Source organism: Scyliorhinus canicula, chromosome 11 (genome assembly GCF_902713615.1).
Source record: "Scyliorhinus canicula chromosome 11, sScyCan1.1, whole genome shotgun sequence".
In the NCBI taxonomy this organism is placed as follows: Eukaryota; Metazoa; Chordata; class Chondrichthyes; order Carcharhiniformes; family Scyliorhinidae; genus Scyliorhinus; species Scyliorhinus canicula.
In genome coordinates, this window is record NC_052156.1 from 40,133,254 (window position 1) to 40,155,637 (window position 22,384).

General features: G+C 48.4%; 1 protein-coding gene across 5 annotated transcripts in view; it reads left to right on the top strand.

Moving 5' to 3' along the window:
- ccdc66 (coiled-coil domain containing 66) overlaps positions 1–22,384 on the top strand; it is a 117,572-nt gene that overhangs the window by 5,229 nt on the left and 89,959 nt on the right. For all 5 annotated transcript variants that reach the window (XM_038812806.1, XM_038812807.1, XM_038812808.1 and 2 more), the window contains exon 2: positions 14,705–14,769. In XM_038812806.1, the coding sequence (XP_038668734.1) occupies positions 14,705–14,769 (65 nt within the window). The remainder of the gene's footprint in view (positions 1–14,704; positions 14,770–22,384) is intronic.

The following is a 22,384-nucleotide window of genomic DNA, read 5'->3' on the forward strand; positions in this document are numbered from 1 at the left end:
GATCTAGAAAACTCTTCTGAATATACTTCAGAAACTCCTCCCGCTCTCCACTCTTTATATTAATTATTCTAATATAAGGATAGTAAAGATCCCCATTGCCACTGTATAGGTTTTGCATCTCTGCGATTTCTCCTCAAGTTTGCATTTTCAAATCTTTCCCGATGACAGAATATACCCAGTAGAATAATAATACTTCTCTTTCTTAATTCTAACCAAATAAAACCGAAATTTGACCCTTCTGGGACCCAATCTTTCTTCAGTCTAGTAATATTTGTCTTAATACTGCTACTTGACTTCCGGTTGCGGCTATGACCAGCTAAGTCGCACATTTGGCAGCTCCTGCGACAAAGGTGTTTAAGGGCCGATTGGAGGGCCCCGACGGTACTGTAAGGACGAATCCCGGTGGGGGAAGGCTCCCTGAGGAGAGTGAGACCAACTTTATGGTCGGTACTCGGAGTGGGGCGATAAAAAAAGCGGCAGCAGCTCCCCGAAAAAAGCGGGGGAAGAGGACCAAAATGGCGGCCGGTGGCGCACTAGAAGATTGGAGAAAATGGGCGGAGGAGCAGCAGGCCGCTCTCCTCCGGTGTTTTACGGAGCTGAAAGTGGAACTCTTAGAGTCTATGAACGCGACGACCACAAGGCTGATGGGGGCCCAGGCGACCCAAGAGGCGTCGATAAGAGAGCTGCAGCAGGAGATGACTGCAAGGGAGGAGGAGGCCACGGTCCTCATGGGAAAGGTGGAGGTGCACGAGGCACTCCACCTGAAATGGCAGAGCCGCTTTGAGGAGCTGGACACTTGAATGAGGCGGAAGAACTTGAGGATCCTGGGCCTAGCAGAAGGCCTGGAGGGGCCTGATCTCCCGAAATATGTAGCGGAGATGCTGAGCTCCCTGATGGGAGAGGGGGCCGGTCCATCGCCTCTGGAGCTGGAAGAAGCATATCGGGTCATGGCTAGGCGGCCTAGGGCGAACGAGCCCCCGAGGGCGGTGCTGGTGCGATTCCAGCGTTTCTGTGATCGGGAGAAAGTGCTGAGGTGGGCCAAGAGGGAGAAAAGCAGCAAATGGGAGAATTCGACGGTGCGGATATATCAGGACTGGAGTGCGGAGGTGGCAAAGCGGCGGGCCCGGTTTAACCGGACGAAGGCGGTGCTGCACGCAAAGAGGATCAAGTTCGGAATGCTGCAGCCAGCGCGCTTGTGGGTCACCTACAAGGACCAGCACCATTACTTTGAGACCCCAGAGGAGGCATGGACTTTTGTTCGGGAGGAAAAGCTGGACCTGAACTAGAACTTGGGAACGCCGGCGGTCGAGGCCGCCCGAGTACCCTTGACTGATCAAGTGGCCCATGTCTTTCTTAGGCCAGGTCGGAACTTGGTTAAAGTTGATGGATCGTTTGGTTTCTTTGAAACTTGTGTTATGGGGGGTTTCTTTGTTCCGTTTTGTGTGTCTCTTCCCGTTGCCAACTTCCCTTAATTATTGTTGTTGTAGGGGGGGCTTTTTTACTGTTTTTTGATCTGTTCTTTAAGGGTTATGGTTACTGTTCTGTTCGATGGAGGGTGATGGTTAAATACGTTATTATTGGGTAGTTATTTAGTTATGCAGGCATAGTTATGTATTTATGTATTTATTTGAGATTTGTTATTTATATTGTTATATTGTTAAGTTGGGGAGGCGGGACGGGGGGGGTGCAAGTTGGTTATGCGGGTTTTCTTTTTCTCTTTTTTCTTCCTCTCGTTTTAAGGGGGCTTTTTTATGGGCTTGGATGGGGACGGGGGTGGAATTGAAGATGGCGGGGTAGGGTGTGGCCGGGCGAAAGCGCGGGCTTTCCCCTGTTTCCCGCGCGCGGGACGGAGGAAGGGGGAGGAGAGAAGAGTGGGGTGTGGCCAGCAATGGCGGCTTTTCCCGCGCTGAAGCGGGGTCAGAGAGGGATGGCAAGGGGGGGGGGGAGGCCCCTCCCCCCCCACATCGGGAGGAGTCGGAGTGTGGCAGGGGCAGCCGGGTCAGCGAAAATCAGCTGACTCTCGGGAGTACGATGGTGGATACACCGCGGCTAGGAGGGGTCCTAGCCGGGGGGGGGGGGGGGGGGGGGGGGGGGGAAGGGGGGTTAGGGGGGGATACCGGGTTGCTGCTGGAAAGGCCGAGGACGGGAAGGGAAGAACGGGAGGAGAGAGGGGGGGGGGGGCCATCGCCATGGGGAACGGGTCAGAAGGGGAGGGTCGACCCGGGGCGAACAGGGGACAGGACATGGCTAATAGACAGGGGAAAGGGACAGGTCGCTCCGCGACCCGGTTGATTACTTGGAACGTGAGGGGGCTGAATGGGCCGGTCAAGAGAGCAAGGGTTTTTTCACACCTAAAGGGACTGCAGGCGGATGTGGCAATGTTGCAGGAGACTCACTTGAGAGTAGTAGACCAGGTACGCCTGAGAAGGGGGTGGGTGGGACAGGTGTTCCACTCAGGCTTGGACGCAAAGAACCGGGGGGTGGCGATTTTGGTGGGAAAGAGGGTGTCGTTCGTGGCGGCGCAGGTGGTAGCAGATAAGGAGGGTAGGTACGTGATGGTGAAGGGTAGGCTGCAGGGAGAGAATGTGGTGCTGGTGAATGTGTATGCCCCGAATTGGGATGACGCGGGTTTTATGAGGCGCCTGTTGGGCCTCATTCCGGGTCTGGAGGCAGGGGGCCTGATCATGGGGGGGGACTTCAATACAGTGCTCGACCCTGGGCTGGACAGATCGAGTTCCAGGACGAATAGGAGGCCGGCAGCGGCAGAGGTGCTAAGGGGGTTCATGGAGCAGATGGGGGGGGTAGACCCTTGGAGATTTGGCAGGCCAAGGGCGAGGGAGTATTCTTTTTTCTCCCACGTCCACAGGGTGTACTCCAGAATAGACTTTTTTGTACTGAGCAGGGGGCTGATTTCGAGAGTGCAGGACACGGAGTACTCGGCCATTGCGATTTCGGACCATGCACCACACTGGGTAGAGGTAGAACTGGGGGAAGCACGGGACCAGCGCCCGTTGTGGCGCCTGGATGTGGGGCTGCTGGCGGACAATGAGGTGTGCGGAAGGGTCCGGAAGGGCATTGAGAGATATCTGGGCACGAACGACACGGGCGAGGTGAAGGTGGGGGTAGTCTGGGAGGCCCTGAAAGCAGTGATCAGAGGAGAGCTGATCTCCATAAGGGCACACAGAGAAAGGAAGGAGAGGCAGGAGAGGGAGAGACTGGTGGGGGAACTTATAGAAGTGGACAGGAGATATGCGGAGACACCAGAGGAGGGGCTGTTGAGGGAGCGGCGCAGTTTACAGGCCCAGTTTGACCTACTGACCACTAGGAAGGCGGAGACGCAATGGAGAAGGGCACAGGGCGCGGTCTATGAGTACGGGGAAAAGGCGAGCAGGATGCTAGCACACCAGCTGCGCAAGCGAGATGCAGCCAGAGAGATTGGGGGAGTGAGAGAGAAGGGAGGGAACGTAGTGCAGAAGGGGCAAGAGGTGAACGGGGTCTTCAGGGATTTCTACAGGGAATTGTACCGGTCTGAGCCGCCCAGGAGGAGGGGGGGAATGGAGAACTTCCTCGATAGATTGAGGTTCCCAAAGGTCCAGGAGGAACGGGTGGAGGGGCTGGGGGCGCCGATAGAGCTGCAGGAGCTAGTTAAAGGGATAGGCCAGATGCAGGCGGGGAAGGCGCCGGGGCCGGATGGGTTCCCGGTGGAATTTTATAAGAAGTATGTGGACTTGGTGGGTCCAGTGCTGGTGCGAGCCTTCAATGAGGCGCGAGAGGGGGGGGTTCTGCCCCCGACAATGTCACAGACCCTGATCTCCTTGATCCTGAAGCGGGACAAAGACCCTGTACAGTGCGGGTCCTACAGGCCTATCTCCCTCTTGAATGTAGATGCCAAATTGTTGGCAAAGGTCCTGGCAACCAGAATAGAGGATTGTGTGCCAGGGGTAATCCATGAGGACCAGACGGGGTTCGTAAAGGGACGACAGCTTAACACAAATGTCCGGAGACTGTTGAATGTGATTATGATGCCAGCAGTGGAGGGGGAGGCTGAGATAGTGGTAGCACTGGATGCGGAGAAGGCATTCGATAGGGTGGAGTGGGAATACCTGTGGGAGACGCTGGAACGGTTTGGGTTTGGGGAGGGATTTATCAAGTGGGTGAAGCTGCTGTATTCGGCCCCGATGGCGAGTGTGGTTACAAACGGGAGGAGGTCAGAGTATTTTGGGCTCCACCGAGGTACCAGGCAGGGATGCCCCCTATCCCCCTTACTATTTGCATTAGCGATCGAACCGTTGGCGATGGCACTGAGGGGTTCAGGGGGGTGGAGAGGACTGACAAGGGGAGGGGAGGAACATCAGGTATCACTCTATGCGGATGATTTGTTGTTATATGTGGCGGACCCGGAAGGGGGAATGCCGGAGGTAATGGAAATACTAGCGGAGTTTGGGGACTTTTCGGGATATAAATTAAACGTGGGTAAAAGTGAGGTCTTTGTGATACACCCGGGAGATCAGGGGGAGGGAATTGGGCGGCTCCCCTTTAAGAGAGCAGTAAAGAGCTTCAGGTACTTGGGGGTGCAGGTGGCAAGGAACTGGGGGGCCCTCCACAAGCTGAACTTTTCAAGGCTGGTGGAGCAGATGGAGGAGGAGTTCAAGAGGTGGGACATGGTACCGCTGTCGCTAGCAGGGAGGGTGCAGTCAGTCAAAATGACGGTCCTCCCGAGGTTCTTGTTTCTGTTTCAGTGCTTGCCCATCTTTCTCCCCAGGGCCTTCTTCAAGAAGGTAACTAGCAGCATTATGGGCTATGTGTGGGCACATGGCACCCCTAGAGTGAGAAGGATTTTCTTGGAACGGAGTAGGGACAGGGGAGGATTAGCGCTACCCAATCTTTCCGGATACTACTGGGCGGCGAACGCATCGATGGTGCGCAAGTGGGTGATGGAGGGGGAGGGGGCAGCTTGGAAACGTATGGAGAGGGCGTCCTGCGGCAATACAAGCCTGGGGGCGCTAGTAACGGCACCATGGCCGCTCCCCCCCACAAGGTATACCACGAGTCCGGTAGTGGCGGCCACCCTGAAAATCTGGGGGCAGTGGAGGCGACACAGGGGGGAAGTGGGGGGTCTGATGGCGGCGCCACTGAGAGGGAACCACAGATTTGTCCCGGGGAACACTGGCGGGGGATTCCAGAGTTGGCACAGGGCGGGCATCAGGCAACTGAGGGACATGTTCATAGAGGGGAGGTTTGCGAGCCTGGGAGAGCTGGAGGAGAAATTTGAGCTCCCCCCGGGGAACACGTTTAGATACCTGCAGGTGAAGGCATTTGCCAGACGACAGGTGGAAGGATTTCCCTTGCTTCCCGATAGAGGGGTGAGTGATAGGGTGCTGTCAGGGGTCTGGGTCGGAGAAGGGAAGGTCTCGGACATCTACAAAATAATGCAGGAGGTGGAGGAGGTATCGATAGAGGAGCTGAAAGACAAGTGGGAAGCGGAGCTGGGAGAGCAGATAGAAGATGGGACATGGGCGGATGCCTTAGAGAGGGTCAATTCGTCGTCGTCGTGCGCAAGGTTGGGCCTCATCCAATTTAAGGTGCTGCACAGAGCCCATATGACGGGGACTAGGATGAGTCGGTTCTTCGGGGGTGAGGACAGGTGTGTTAGGTGTTCGGGAAGCCCTGCGAACCATGTACATATGTTCTGGATGTGCCCGGCACTGGAAGAGTTCTGGGAGGGGGTGGCGGGGACGGTATCGAGAGTGGTGGGAACCAGGGTCAAACCAGGGTGGGGGCTAGCGATTTTTGGGGTTGGGGTGGAGCCAGGAGTACAGGAGGCAGGGGAGGCCGGAATATTGGCCTTTGCGTCCTTGGTAGCTCGGAGAAGGATCTTGATTCAGTGGAGGGACACAAGGCCACCAAGTGTTAACACCTGGTTAAACGACATGGCAAGCTTCATCCAATTGGAAAGAATCAAATTCGCCCTGAGAGGGTCGGTACAGGGGTTCTTCCGGCGGTGGCAGCCCTTCCTTGACTTTCTGGATCAGAGATAGGAACTGGAGGCCGAAACAGCAGCAACCCGGGGAGAAAGGGGGGAGGGGGGAAGGGAGGGGGGGGGGGATAGCAACGTAGGGAGCACGTCAGCGGGGGGTCGCGGGCAATGACTGCCCGAGGCCATCGGCAGAAAGGGAAAAACGGTTTGGTTGCTAGACTGGTAGCGCGGGGGGGGGGGGGGGGGGAGGGGGGGGGGGTGCGCGCGGGGGGGGGCGTGGGGAGGATTTTCCAGGGGGGATTTGTTGTGTTATAATTTAAAATGTAGTAGGGGTAAATGTTTGTATCGAAAAATTTCAATAAAAATTATTAAAAAAAAAAAAAAATACTGCTACTTCCTCATTCCTTTCCTATCTTTCCTAAATATCCAAGAATATTTAATACCTAGTCCTGCCCTTTTCCAATCTTCTTCCTTCCCCATGTGGTTTTATGGACTTTGTTCTCGCTGCTCTCCCAAAAAAGTATCCCTTCCAACATAATTCGAAATGTAGTACTGATTGCAGAGAGAGGTGCACTCTGGGGATTACTGCACTGTCTACTTGGCCCTGCTTCATTGTTGGGATGTCACCCACTCTCCCTCTGCCTGCACATCCTTAAGCTGTGCTGTGACTATTTATTTTTAAATGTACTATTCACAAAATTCTTGTCTCCTGAATGCACTGAAGTAACTGCAATGCTGCTTAAGCACAAAATCCAGAACCTTAGCTCCCAGCTAATGAAAGTTCCTACACATGTGGTCGTCGATGACACAAGACGTGTCTTGGGTGTTCCCACTTGGAGAAGGATGTGCATCTAACAGTATTGAGATGCCCTGCCATCCCTCAATTTATTAAAATTAAATTTCAGAAGTAAAGCTTAAGGTTATTAAAACAAATAGAAAATTTAAAGTTAGGTTTAATTATTCCAGTTCCTTATCTTGGAATTGTCTCCGCTTGATACTTTAATCCCTGTATTGGTCTCAGTTCCCTTGGTTTCTGTCACCCCTTCCTCTCCACGCCAAATATCCTCCCTATGACATTCTTTCAATTTCTGCCTGTGCTCCTCCAGGCTCAAGCCTGCTGCGCCTTTTATCCTGCTATTCTCCGACAGCTTCTGCTCCTCCTGGTTTGGGGCCTGCTCTACTGCTGTGCTTTTTATCCTGTTCTGCCTTTGTTCAGCCTGGGCTCCTCCTGACCTTTCACCAAATATATGCTGCAGATGGAGATAAATTACCAGTTATGTTTGGTGTTTGTGAAGACACGAGGAGAACTCTTTGCTCATCAAACAGTAAAAATGTCCAGCTGGGCCGGCAAGGCCAATATCGTTGACAAGCAACCATCTTGGATATTCCCTTGGCATTGCACTACAACATTGTCCTAGCTAATGTGCTCAAGTCCTTAGATTCTAAGAAGCTGAAAGATTTACTTACTGAGCCAGTGGGAGAGTGGCAAAAGTGTTTCATCAACAACTTTTGCTAGGTTTAATTTGGGCGTACCAGAATTAATAGCCTGACAAAAGAATTGACTGGATCAGAAAACCAGTATGTTTTTTTTTAAAAGCACAAGTGTGTGAAATTATTCCTTCAGGTGGTTGGCTGAGGGAGTTTACCAAAATTATAATTTGTTGTTTCCTCCTGTGGTGCCAGCTTATTTAAAAGAAATGGGTTAATCAATTTGTTGAAAGAGTAGAGAAATGAATTTTAGAAATTTACTTTCTTGCCAATTCTCAAGGTCATCAGAATTATTATTATTTTTGATTTACTTGATGTTTTACCATGTTTAAGAATAACTAAACAAAGCTACTGATAGATCTACAGAGGAATAGTCTGTGTGTCCTGTATGGAATGACATGCACAACAACAGCATTTATTTTGTCTCTTTTTTTAAAAATGTTTTTATTGAGTTTTTTGTGGTATACAAAACAAAGATAAGCATGGACAAACAGAGTATAAAGAAACCTATTTACACACCGGTCGGTTTCAACTATTTACATACATACATCGTCACACTTCTTACATTATTTACAGTGGTGATTATTTTTTCTTTAACATATTAAAAACATTGTGGGATGACTATGCCTTAAGCTGCCTAGGCCAGCCAATGATGGTGGGTTGGATATGTTAAATTGTCCCTCGGTGAGGTTATGGGGATAGGATGGGTTATGGGTTTTTGGGCCAAGGTTAGGTGCTCTTTTAGAAGGTTGGTGCAGATGTGTTGGGCTGAATGGCCTCTTTCTGCACCGTAGGGATTCTATGACAAGGAGGGGGAAGACTGCACAATGAGTTGGATAGAGTGGGGAGAAGATTGTTGTATTGGAGGATAGGGCTGGCTATTGAAGTAATTGTGTCTGTGATGGCAAAAGGGTTTCAGCATCAATTTGGCGGGTATGGATGGAGGCAGTTGATGTCACTGCAATGTAAACAGGCAGCCTTTGTGTTGCAGAGAATATAAGATCGAAAGTTGATTTGGCATCAAATATGATACAAGATTTCAGACAGTCTGCTTCACCTTGACACAGTGACTGGCCAGGGTCTTGGAATAAGGGATAAAAGACAGAGTTTGACATCGGGGCTGAAGGCAATGATTTCGGTCTTTGCAATGTTTTAATTGGAGGCAATTATAGCTTATCCAAGACTAGATTTTGGACAACCCTGAGAGCTCAGAGAAGAGATTGCAAGAGATTGTATAGGTGAGTGTCATCAGTGTACAAGGAAAGCAAGGACTTCCAAGGTGATGGTCCCAGGGAGGAAACATAGTAATTGCTAGAGATTTATTCTACAATTAAATATGTAAGTGAGGGCAATGGAGACGAGGTATTGGATGACAATGTTCTGTCAACCAAGCTGCAGACAGGAATTAATGCACCACGGTCACAGAGAATGACACTGATGATTTAATGACGTTGATGAATTTGGTTAGATCTGTATCAGTAGTGTGGAAGAGGAGAAAACTGATTTGAAGGCATTCAAATTAGTAGATTTGGGAGTAAGGTTCATAGATGTGGAATGTAGGTTCATATTCAAGGAAACGACGGGGAGAGAGAGTGACATGGATCTTGTGCATGACATGAATTTGTTGAAAGCAATGGGAAGCTGGGAGAGAAATTTGAGAAAAGTGGCGCTGATGGAATCAGGGCCATGGTGGGATGGAGGATGGAATTGGGCTTGATGCACACTATGCTTTAGGGACATGCCACTTGCCTAAGTTCTGAGTGTTTTGGTTAACATTCATGAGAGCAGAGGCTTATTAGTGGCCAGTTGTGCAGAGGGATATCTGCTTGTGGACTGACATGACTAGGGTCTCTATACATCTCTCAAAATTGTGATGACACTCATGCTCAATTTCTTTTCATTTTTCTGATTTTAAAAGAAAATGTAGATTTAGTGTAACTGCTAGCCATTTGCTTTCTTCTTTAAAAGAATCAGACAATCACTTTTCAATCTGCATTGTCAATATTTTATTTAACACCCTTCAACAGTTTGTACTGGAGAAAAGTCATATAGGATAGAATTACACAATGCTATTTATGAATTTCCCATTATACTGCCTTACAAAAGATGCTTATGCATTTGGATTGCTAATTCTAAAGAATACAAAGAAAAATGTTCTGTTTCATTAATTTTCTGACCTGCTATCACCACCCCCTTTCACCAATCCAAATTAAGGTGTGAATTTCTGAGGTCCACGTTCTCTAGTACTTCGTACGTTGCTCATTTCTGAGACAATAAGTCTTTAGTGTAGTCTGGGTTTTCACCTGGCCTTCATTTGGCAATCCCTATTTCCCAACAGGAATCTAGATACTGATCAGGTGTGGGAACTCTGGCAGGTATTTTTCTCTTTCTCTTGCAAGACTAATGAAGCTAACAGTAATAATTCTCCTTACTGAGATCGACAAACTCTACTGAACTGAGAATTAAATCTGTAACCTTCTTGCTTGGATAGCTAAGTTACATGTTAATTTTGTCTGCTTAGTAAATGCAACATTTTGAGGAATGTCAGACAAATATAGTGTGATCAGGAGTCTGGCCTTGTAGATCAGGGTAGAATTGACCTAGTTTTAGTTGGGTCAGCAGGTCAAGCAGAAATGGTGATCACATATGCACATTAATTATGAATCTGTCTGAAGACCAGACTTCTTGATGCATGCAACAAATTTGTAATTTTTGCTTTCTGGAGTAAGGAACTACTGGTTGACTTTGTTACAGTAGTATACTCAAAATCAGGCCCACCCTCATATTGTTTCCTGCAGAGTAAATTTGCAATTTAAAAAATATTTAGAAACAAATATGAATTGGCATCAGGCCTGATTGGTAATAGTAATTTCTCCCATATTTGTGTTTGTTGTTGAACTAGTTTTGAAATTTTACATGATGAACTTCTTTAAGCTTGGTTTGTTCCCACAGAGGTTAGAATTGTCAGGGTTACAGACTGTTTATTCATTAGTTTACTAATAAATAAGTACTTTCTGATGTACAATAAAATGTTTTGTGGTATAGGTCCATTAAGTAGATGACAGTGCCTTATCAAATCAAGGGCTGCATGGTAGCACAGTGTTAAGCAGTGTTGCTTCACAGCGCTAGGGACTGGGTTCAATTCCTGGCTTGGGTCACTGTGTGTGAAGTCTGCATGTTCTCCTCCTGTCTGTGTGGGTTTCCTCTGGGTCCTCCGGTTCCTTCTCACGCAGACACGAATTATGTGCTTGTTAAGTGAAGTGGACATTCTGAATTCTCCCTCAGTTTACCCAAACAAGCACCATAGTGTGGCAAGTAGGGGATTTTCACAGTAACTTCATTGCAGTGTTAATGTAAGCTTACTTGTGACACTAATAAAGATTATTATTATTAGATAGTACACAAAAAATCACTTTCTAGTGATTGCCATGCATGACTGCAATGAGAAAGGAACAAATAAGAAGCAACTTCATCTGTATAGAAACCTCTAATGGACAATCAAAATGAACTCAACAGGTACTTCAGGCATTTGCTACCATAGATGAACATCAGAACAATAGTGCAGTTAATGTACTGATCTCTCTATCCAAAGATTATGTGCCTAAATTCCTTAAGTTCTGGGTTTGAAGTAAATGCATTTGGTAATTTGCTTGCACCAGGAAAAAATGGAAGTTGCTGGATTATTGAAACACCAGTGCTTCACAACACATGAAGACTTAGCACAGCTCAAACTACTGAGGAGAGTAATCAATAAAACTTTTCCAAACTCATTTGCATCCTGAGAATATTTAATTTTTAAAAAATTGAATAGTGATGCTAAAAGCCATGTAATAATATGCAAAGAATCTTTATTAGTGCGGTGGCCCCCTCCTGGGAGAGATCCCTGTCTCTCTCTCTCACTCCTCCTTCCCCCCCCCCCCCCCCCCCCCCACAACCCCCTCACCTGTTTCTGCACCCCTCCGCTCTCGCCCCCTCCTTCCTGGGACTGGAAGCTAGACCAAAAGTGAGACAGTTCTGTCCCACACAAGTCTTTTTCTTGAAAACTAGTTTGCCTTCATTGTTGCGCAGTTGCTGCTGCATTCCCAGCTCGTGTCCTTGCACAAACCCATCCGCCTTGGTCGGTGCGGTGAAGTAGAATTCCTTCCCGTGGAAGGTTGCCCACAGTTTGGCCGGGTGCAGCATACCGAACTGCACCCGACTCTTGTTCAGGGTCGCAGCGCAGCGCTTGACTAGGTTCGCGCTGTACTTGACCAGGTCTGCCCCAATGCCTGGTAGACTGATTGAATGGCCCTCCCACCAGCAGGAACGAAGGCTAATTCATCACCTCCTCACTCGTTTCAAATCCTGGCTGGTCTGACATCCCGAATATGACCTCCTGAGGGCCAGGGTCTATTTCACATGCACCATTTTAGAGATTACGCTAAAAACCTCCATCCAGTGATCTACCATCTTTGGACAGGACCAAAACATATGAATGTGATTTGCGGGGCCCCCTCTCCCCCGCAATGTTCGCACACATGTTCTACCCCCTCAAAGAGCTGGCTCATCCTCGCCCTTGTGGGGTGTGCTGTCCACGAGGTGGAGGCGTTCACTCTCCAGAGCTCCTCACACCAGAATCCCTCCTCTATACCCTCTTCCTCCCACCTTGCTTTGATCCCTTCCAGTGGTGCCTTCTCCTCTTCCAAAATAGCTCCGTAAACTGCTGACACTGCCCCCTTCTCCAGACCCCCTGCCATCAGTACCTCCTCCAGCAATGTGGAGGCAGGCTCCACCAGGACACTCTGTATCTCCTTCTGGCAAAATCTCGAGCCTGCATGTATCTAAACATTCCCTCTTGCTCCAGCCCATACTTCGCTCCCAGCTCCTTCAATCTTGCAAACCGACCCCCAAGAAACAAATCTTTTAGTGTCTTAATCCCCTTCTCCTCCCATTTCTGAAAATTTCCGTCCCAATTCCCTGGCTCAAATCTGCGGTTCCCCCGAATCGGCATTTCCCTTGACCCTGCCCCCAACAAGAAGTGTTGCCGAAACTGCCTCCAAATTCTCAATGAAGCTATTATTACCAGATCCCTGAGTATTTCCCCGGGGCCATAGGGAGCGGCGATGTTGCTAGCGCCTTCAATCCTGACCCCCTACACAAACTCTCCTCCATTCTGACCCACTGGGAATCAACCCCTCTGACCCAGCTCCGCACCTTCTCCGTATTCGCTGCCCAGTAATAATACATCCGGTTCGGAAGACCCAAACCCCCTGCCTGCCTTCCCGTCTGCAGCAGCACCTTTCTAACTCTGGCCACCTTCCCTCCCCATATGAACGAGGTAATCATTCTTACAATCTCTCAAAAAAATGCCTTTGGCAGGAAAATCAGCAGGCATTGGAAAGTAAACCGAAATTGTGGCAACACATTCATTTTAACCGCCTGTACCTTCCCCGCCAGTGACAGAGGGAGACCATCTCACCTTGCCAGATCAGCTTTCGCTCTCCCCACCAAACCAGAAATGTTGTACCTACCCCCCCGGCATCCCGAGCAACCTGCACCCCCAAGTATCTAAAGTTAGTCCATGCCCTACGGAATGGCAGCCCCCCCATCCTTGCCCCAACCCCCGCCGAGACACCACAAAATACTCACTCTTGTCTAGATTTAATTTGTACCCCGACAAAGACCCAAACACCTGAAGCAGCTCCAGTATTTCCCCTATTGACACACTCGGTTCCGACATGTATAACAAGTCATCGGCATATAAGTACACCCTATATTCTATCCCCCCCTGCACTAGCCCTTTCCATACCCCCGAACTTCTTAACGAGATGGCCAATGGCTCAATCGCGAGTGCAAACAGCAGGAGCAACATCGGACAACCCTGCCTAGTCCCACGGTGGAAAGAAAAGTATCTCGAGCTGATGTTATTTGTGCGGACACTCGCCTTTGGCTCTTTATATAATAAATTTAAGGTGGAAGCGTGAGTTGTGAGGAGGATGCAAAGGTGCTTCAAGGAGATGGTAAGTGATAGGACAATAATTTGGCAGATGGAATACAATGTGGAGAAATGTGAGGTTATTCACTGGTTGGAAAAACAGAAATATAAACTATTTCTTAAAAGGTGAAAAGTTGGTTGGTGTTGAATTTTAAAGGGACTTGGGTGTTCATGAGTCACTGAAAGCGAACATGGAGGTACAGCTGCAACTAAAAAGGTAGCACGGTAGCACAAGTGGATGGCACTGTGGCATCACAGCGCCAAGGTCCCAGGTTTGATTCCCCACTGGATCACTGACTGTGCGGAGTTTGCACGTTCTCCCCGTGTCTGCGTGGGTTTCCTCCGGGTGTTCCGGTTTCCTCCCACAGTCCAAAGACGTGCAGGTTAGGTGGATTGGCCATGCTAAATTGCCCGTAGTGTCCAAAAATATTAGGAGGGGTTATTGGGTTACGGAGATAGGGTGGAAGTGAGGGCTTAATGTGTGTTGGTGCAGACTCGATGGTCTGAATGGCCTCCTTCTGCACTGTATGTTCTATGTAAAGGCAAATGGCATATTGACCGTTGTTGAAAGTGGGCTTGAGTACAAGAGTAAAGTTGTAGAAGAATGAGAGTTAACATTCAAACTTGCAAAGTTCTTGCAGGGCTTTATTGGGTAGATGCAGAAAGGATGTTTCCCGTGGCTGAGGTTTCTGGAACCACGGGGGACAGTCTGAGAATAAGGGCAGACCGTTTAGGACTGAGATGAAGAGGAATTCTTTCAGAGGGTGATGAATCTTTAGAATTCCCTGTCCCAGCGGGCTGTGCAAGCTCCATCACTGAGCATGTTGAACACTGAGATTGAGAGATTTCTACATATTACAAAGATCAAGGGACATTGGGATTGTGCAGGAAAATGGTGTTGAAGTAGATCAGCCATTATTCATTGAATGGTGGAGCAGGCTTAAGGGGCTGCATGGTCTACTCCTATTTTTTATGTTCTCCCAAAATTGCTTTGTAAACAAACAGCAGAACTCTGGTGCAGGTAGACACTGATCTTCTGAATTGATCAGTAGTTGTGGAACCTATGGGAGAGAACAACACATACTTAAAACATGTGTGCGCTTTAATTAAAAAAAATAAATGTAAATGTTGGAGTTGGGCTTCATACACTTCTCTGTACCAGCTCTACAAACGTTAATCGCAGACGTACAAAATAACAACATATTCCAGACAGCTTTGGTTGATGTGTAATGTTATGCATACTAACAATTTATGCTTGCTTGTAGAGATGGTTTGAAGCTTGAAAGACAATTTTTGAATGGAAAGCCTAAGTTAATTTTAGCACCTTATGGTAAGTGATCATTTAGCAATCGATACTGTATTAAAAACTGTTCATTTAAAATAGAAGTGACTGGCCGGGCCGACATTTATTGCTGATCCCTAATTGCCCTTGGGAAGGTGGTGATGAGTCCCCTTGAACCACTTCAGTCCATTTAGTGTAGGTACACTGCCAGTGCTTTTAGAAAGGGAGTTCCAGGATTTTGGCCCAGCGACAGTGAAGGAACAGAAGTTATTTTGCTATCAAATGTGTAAAAGTTTATTTTTTATCATCGTCACATAGCTCCTGAAGTTAGGATTCATTAAGATTTTATTTACTTTGTTGAAATAGGATAATTGAATTTTATTTCCATTCTCCCCATTTTATTTATGAAGGTGCATGTTCTACCCTGCAATTAATAAGTTCCAGATCCAGACTTGTACTATAGATAAAAGTGAAAAATTAATTCCAGCCAAAAGGTGCCATCAATTCATATGGATTTCTGAAGGCAAAGGGGGGATTCTGAAGGCAAAGGGGGGAAAGGAAACAGTGTGAGATAGTTAACTGATTAACTTTCAGATTTGACTATTTGTGGGAGAGTTGTGTTCTGTTTTACACTATGCAAGTCTAGTCTAAAGATTGTCTGCTTCACATTTTATTCTGTTAAGTTTTCAGACTTTTACTACAGATATTTTTTGCGGCTTCAGCATCGACAATCCACTTTTGTAGACAAGCTATTGTTCCATATACCCGGAACATTTTAAATGGGTTGTAATCAGTGTTGATGATTGAAAAACTAGGTCACTGCATCTGAACGCGATCTAGGGAGGACCAAAACTACACAATTCAAAGAAAAAATCCTATTGGCACTCATCTGTGATAGTAGGTTGCATGTTATTGTGTACAACCTTGGAATTCTCTGGTGTATGTCCTGCATGCCATTTGCTGCTGAGAAAAAAAAATACAAGCTACCTGAAAAAGAACAGAACATTTCAGAAATTTTACAGGATTTTTTTAGTTGAAAGGAATTGATTTTGAGGATGTTACTTTCATTCAAATGAGTTGTAAACTCAAGGCTTGACCTATGAACCCCCCAATTAAATCACTAGATAACGGCAAGGTAGCACAGTGATTAGCACTGTTGCTTCACAGCACCAGGGACCCGGGTTCGATTCCTGGTTTGGGTCACTGTCTGTGCGGAGTTTGCACGTTCTCACCGTGTCTGCGTGGGTTTCCTCCGGGTGCTCCAGTTTCCTCCTACAAGTCCTAAAAGACGTGCTTATTAGGTGAATTGAACATTCTGAATTCTCCCTCGGTGTACCCAAACAGGCGCCTTAGTGTGGCGACTAAGGGATTTTCACAATAACTTCATTGCAGTGTAAATGTAAGTCTACTTGTGACACCAATAAAGATTATTATTATCAGTTCCGGTTACTCTTATTTTCTATGGGCATAATTATGGGTGGTGGCTGATCTGGGTCTCTTTATACACACTGCTGGAAATTAGTGGAAAAGGAAATCGGTAGCCCACATTAAGTTTGGCAAATTTGCCACTGCCTATTTTACCACCTCATTAAAATTGAGAGATCTGTCCTATTGGATGAGATTTTAACTATTTGATGGTCAGAGGAGCCTGCCAGCTGACCCCATAATGCTAAGGAAAGCCCGTGTGTTTTGAGGGCTAAGCCTTGTTATTATATGGTTGGTGCCATGTTGCAGCACTGGACCAGCACATCAGGATAGCACGTGATTGACCCATAACTTCCTGGCTTCCCAACATTGGATTTGGAGGGTATCCGTCTGATTAATTCCCCGGTATGGGTTTATGTGGCAATTGTCCAAAAGTGCTAACTTCCCCTGGTCAATTACCTTGCATGGGGTAGCTATGTGACAAAGCGATTTAAATTGTTAACTTTGGATGGTTCTGGCAGTGTTACTTTAATAGCCCGCCCAACCTGCTGCAATAAGGTAGGGGAACTGGCAGCATGGGTTGGTACCTGGGACTTCGATGTTGTGGCCATTTCAGAGACATGGATAGAGCAGGGACAGGAATGGTTGTTGCAGGTTCCGGGGTTTAGGTGTTTTAGTAAGCTCAGAGAAGGGGGCAAAAGAGGGGGAGTTGTGGCGCTGCTAGTCAAGGACAGTATTACGGTGGCGGAAAGGATGCTAGATGGGGACTCTTCTTCCGAGGTAGTATGGGCTGAGGTTAGAAACAGGAAAGGAGAGGTCACCCTGTTGGGAGTTTTCTATAGGCCACCTAATAGTTCTAGGGATGTAGAGGAAAGGATGGCGAAGATGATTCTGGGAAAGAGCGAAAGTAACAGGGTAGTTGTTATGGGAGACTTTAACTTTCCAAATATTGACTGGAAAAGATATAGTTTGAGTACATTAGATGGGTCGTTCTTTGTACAATGTGTGCAGGAGGGTTTCCTGACACAATATGTTGACAGGCCAACAAGAGGCGAGGCCACATTGGATTTGGTTTTGGGTAATGAACCAGGCCAGGTGTTAGATCTGGAGGTAGGTGAGCACTTTGGAAACAGTGACCACAATTCGGTGACCTTTACGTTAGTGATGGAAAGGGATAAGTATACCCCGCAGGGCAAGAGTTATAGCTGGGGGAAGGGCAATTATGATGCCATTAGACATGACTTAGGATGTGTAGGTTGGAGAAGTAGGCTGCAAGGGTTGGGCACACTGGATATGTGGAGCTTGTTCAAGGAACAGCTATTGCATGTTCTTGATAAGTACGTACCAGTCAGGCAGGGAGGAAGGGGTCGAGCGAGGGAACCGTGGTTTACCAAAGAAGTGGAATCTCTTGTTAAGAGGAAGAAGGAGGCCTATGTGAAGATGAGGCGTGAAGTTTCAGTTGGGGCGCTTGATAGTTACAAGGAAGCGAGGAAGGATCTAAAGAGAGAGCTGAGACGAGCAAGGAGGGGACATGAGAAGTCTTTGGCAGGTAGGATCAAGGAAAACCCAAAAGCTTTCTATAGGTATGTCAGGAATAAAAGAATGACTAGGGTAAGAGTAGGGCCAGTCGAGGACAGTGGTGGGTAGTTGTGTGTGGAGGCTGAGGAGATAAGCGAGATACTAAATGAATACTTTTCGTCAGTATTCACTCAAGAAAAAGATAATATTGTGGAGGAGAATGCTGAGACCCAGGCTATTAGAATAGATGGCATTGAGGTGCGTAGGGAAGAAGTGTTGGCAATTCTGGACAGGGTGAAAATAGATAAGTCCCCGGGGGCTGATGGGATTTATCCTAGGATTCTCTGGGAAGCCAGGGAAGAGATTGCTGAGCCTTTGGCTTTGATTTTTAGGTCATCATTGGCTACAGGAATAGTGCCAGAGGACTGGAGGATAGCAAATGTGGTCCCTTTGTTCAAGAAGGGGAGTAGAGATAACCCCGGTAACTATAGGCCGGTGAGCCTAACGTCTGTGGTGGGTAAAGTCTTGGAGAGGATTATAAAAGATACGATTTATAATCATCTAGATAGGAATAATATGATTAGGGATAGTCAGCATGGTTTTGTGAAGGGTAGGTCATGCCTCACAAACCTTATCGAGTTCTTTGAGAAGGTGACTGAACAGGTAGACGAGGGTAGAGCAGTTGATGTGGTGTATATGGATTTCAGTAAAGCGTTTGATAAGGTTCCCCACGGTCGGCTATTGCAGAAAATACAGAGGCTGGGGATTGAGGGTGATTTAGAGATGTGGATCAGAAATTGGCTAGTTGAAAGAAGACAGAGAGTGGTATTTGATGGGAAATGTTCAGAATGGAGTTCAGTTACGAGTGGCGTACCACAAGGATCTGTTCTGGGGCTGTTGCTGTTTGTCATTTTTATAACTGACCTAGAGGAGGGCGCAGAAGGATGGGTGAGTAAATTTGCAGACGACACTAAAGTCGGTGGAGTTGTAGACAGTGTGGAAGGATGTTGCAGGTTAAGAGGGACATAGATAAGCTGCAGAGCTGGGCTGAGAGGTGGCAAATGGAGTTTAAAGTAGAGAAGTGTGAGGTGATTCACTTTGGAAAGAATAACAGGAATGCGGAATATTTGGCTAATGGTAAAATTCTTGGTAGTGTGGATGAGCAGAGGGATCTCGGTGTCCATGTACATATATCCCTGAAAGTTGCCACCCAGGTTGATAGGGTTGTGAAGAAGGCCTATGGTGTTTTTAGAATTTAGAATTTAGAACAGTACAGCACAGAACAGGCCCTTCAGCCCTCGATGTTGTGCCGAGCAATGATCACCCTACTTAAAACCCACGTAACCCGTATACCCGTAACCCAACAATCCCCCCATTGACCTTACACTACGAGCAATTTAGCATGGCCAATCCACCTAACCCACACACATCTTTGGACTGTGGGAGGAAACCGGAGCACCCGGAGGAAACCCACGCACACACGGGGAGGACGTGCAGACTCCACACAGACAGTGACCCAGCCGGGAATCGAACCTGGGACCCTGGAGCTGTGAAGCATTGATGCTAACCACCATGCTACCGTGCCAGCGGAGGTTGAAATTAAGTTTTGAACAGCAGATAAATGCACATTTAAACTCATGTAATTCCAGCGGGTCATCACTTTCTGATGCTAATTGGTGGCCCATTGTTAAGGTAGGCCTGGGTGTTTGCAAGGGGGCTTTGGAACAGGGTTCGCAGAAGAGCAGCTAACCCATGAGGCGGTGACCATCTATGTTGTGGTAAGGGTGGCGCAGTGATAAGCATTGCTGCCTCACAGCGCCGAGGTCCCAGGTTCGATCCCGGCTCTGGGTCACTATCTGTGTGGATTTTGCACATTCTCCCCGTGTTTGCGTGGGTTTTGCCCCCACAACCCAAAGATGTGCAGGCCAGGTGGATTGGTCACGCTAAATTGCCCCTTAATTGGAAAAATGAATTGGATACTCTAAATTTTAAAAACAAATTATGTTGTGCTAAAAGAAGCACTCCTGTACCTTGCTGCATACAATAGTTAAAAATGAACTTTTTATCCAGAATTCTTTTGACCGCGTAGCCTGCACATGACCCAAAATGACAATTGCTATTTTTTTTAAAAAATACATTAATTAAGATTTTTTCATTTTATACCAAATAAAATACAAAAAGTGCAAAAAAAATCCATACAACAGTAAACTAAACAAAGAAAACAATCTAGTAAACAAGCACCTTTCCCCTACACTGACACTGAGTTTACTCTTGGAAGGGCCTCACTCCACACTTCCTCCTCCAATATAGGCCCCAACTCCTCCTCCCATTTGGTCTTCATCTCTTCCACTGATACCTGATCCTCTCCAAACATCCATCCATATATTTTTTTTTATAAATAATTTTTATTCAAGTTTTCACAAATTCTCAACAACAAAACCACAAAGAAATAAGAACCCCCCCCCCCTGTATACACAAGTAATAAAATAACAGAACATGTGGGTGTGGTTTGCTGGGCTCCCTGAGCACCTAACACATCTGTCCTCTCTCCCAAAGAACCGGTTCAGCCTTGCCCCGGTCATGTGCGCCCTATGCAGCACCTTGAATTGTATTAAGCTGAGCCTCGCATAAGAGGAGGAGGAATTCACCCTCCCCTGGGCATCCGCCCACGTCCCCTCGTTGATCTTCTCACCCAACTCCTCCCCCCACTTACCCTTCAGTTCCTCCCCCGAGGCCTCCTCCTCCTGCATCACCTGATACGTTGCCAAGATCCTCCCCTCTCCAACCCATATCCCCGAAAGCACCCTGTCCTGGACCTTCTGTGGCGGCAACAGTGGGAACTCCACCACCTGCCGCCTAACAAACGCCCTTGCCTGCATATATCTGAAGGTGTTTCCCGGGGGGAGGCCGAACATCGCCTCCAGCTCACCCAGGCTCGCGAACTTCCCATCCACAAACAGGTCCCCCATTCTTCTAATACCTGCCCTGTGCCAACTCAGGAACCCTCCGTCCATTCTCCCCGGGACAAACCGGTGGTTCCCCTGTATCGGGGACCACACCGAGGTCCCCACCTCCCCCCTGTGTCGTCTCCATTGCCCCCAGAATTTTGAGGGTAGCTGCCACCACTGGACTCATGGTATACCTCATTGGAGGAAGCGGCAACGGCGCTGTCATCAGCGCCTCCAAGCTCATGCCCACACAGGACGCCATCTCCAACCTCTTCCATGCCATCCCCTCCCCCGCCATCACCCACTTGCGTACCATCGCCGAGTTGGCGGCCCAATAATACCCACAGAGGTTAGGCAACGCCCCCCCCCCTATCCCTGCTCCGCTCCAGGAACACCCTTCTCACCCTCGGGGTCTTCTGCGCCCACACAAACCCCATAACGCTCCTGTTAACCCGCCTGAAGAAGGCCTTGGGGATCAGGATGGGGAGGCATTGGAACAGGAACAAAAACCTTGGGAGCACCGTCATTTTAACTGACTGCACCCTACCTGCCAGGGAGAGTGGCAGCACGTCCCACCTCTTAAACTCCTCCTCCATCTGCTCCACCAGCCTTGTGAAGTTAAACTTATGCATGGCCTCCAGCTCCTAGCCACCTGGACCCCCAGGTACCTGAAACTCCTCTCTGCCCTTTTTAGCGGGAGCTCACCAATCTCCCTCTCCTGGTCCCCTGGGTGCACTATGAATAACTCGCTCTTCCCAATATTGAGCTTGTACCCGGAGAAATCTCCAAACTCCCTAAGTATCCTCATCACCACCGGCATTCCCCCCACCGGGTCCGCCACATATAGCAGCAGATCATCCGCATAAAGCGACACCCGATGCTCCTCCCCACCCCGCACTAACCCCCTCCAGTTCCTCAACTCCCTCAAAGCCATGGCCAGGGGTTTGATCACCAGCGCAAAGAGCAGGGGGGACAGGGGACACCCCTGCCTCGTCCCCCGGTGCAGCCAGAAATACTCTGACCTCCTTCTGTTCGTGGCCACACTCGCCACCGATGCTTCATATAGCAACCTCACCCACCTGACGAACCCCTCCCCAAACCCAAACCTTTTCAGCACCTCCCACAGGAACCCCCATTCCACCCTATCAAAGGCCTTCTCCGCATCCATCGCCGCCACTATCTCCGCTTCCCCTTCCACTGCCGGCATCATTATAACATTCAAGAGCCTCCGTACATTAGTATTCAACTGCCTCCCTTTCACGAACCCTGTCTGATCCTCGTGTATGACCTACGGCACACAGTCCTCTATCCTCATGGCCAAAATCTTTGTCAGCAACTTTGCATCTACATTTAGAAGTAAGATCGGCCTATATGACCCACACTGCAGGGGATCCTTGTCCCGCTTCAGGATCAAGGAAACACCCCCCCCCCCCCCCTTTCCCTTGCCTCGTTGAAAGTCCTTACCAACAGCGGGCCCAGCAGGTCCGAATACCTCTTGTAAAATTCAACCGGGAACCCATCCGGCCCCGGTGTCTTACCCGCCTGCATGTTCCCTATCCCATTGACCAACTCCTCCAGCCCAGCCAGCGCCCCCAACCCTGCCACCTGCCCCTCCTCCACCCTCGGAAACCTCAGCCGGTCCAGGATGCGACCCATCCCTCCCTGGGGGCTCAGACCGGTACAGTTCCTCGTAGAAGTCCCTGAAGACCCCATTGATACCCACTGCACTTCTCACCGTGCTCCCTCTTCCATCCCTAGCTCCCTCGATCTCC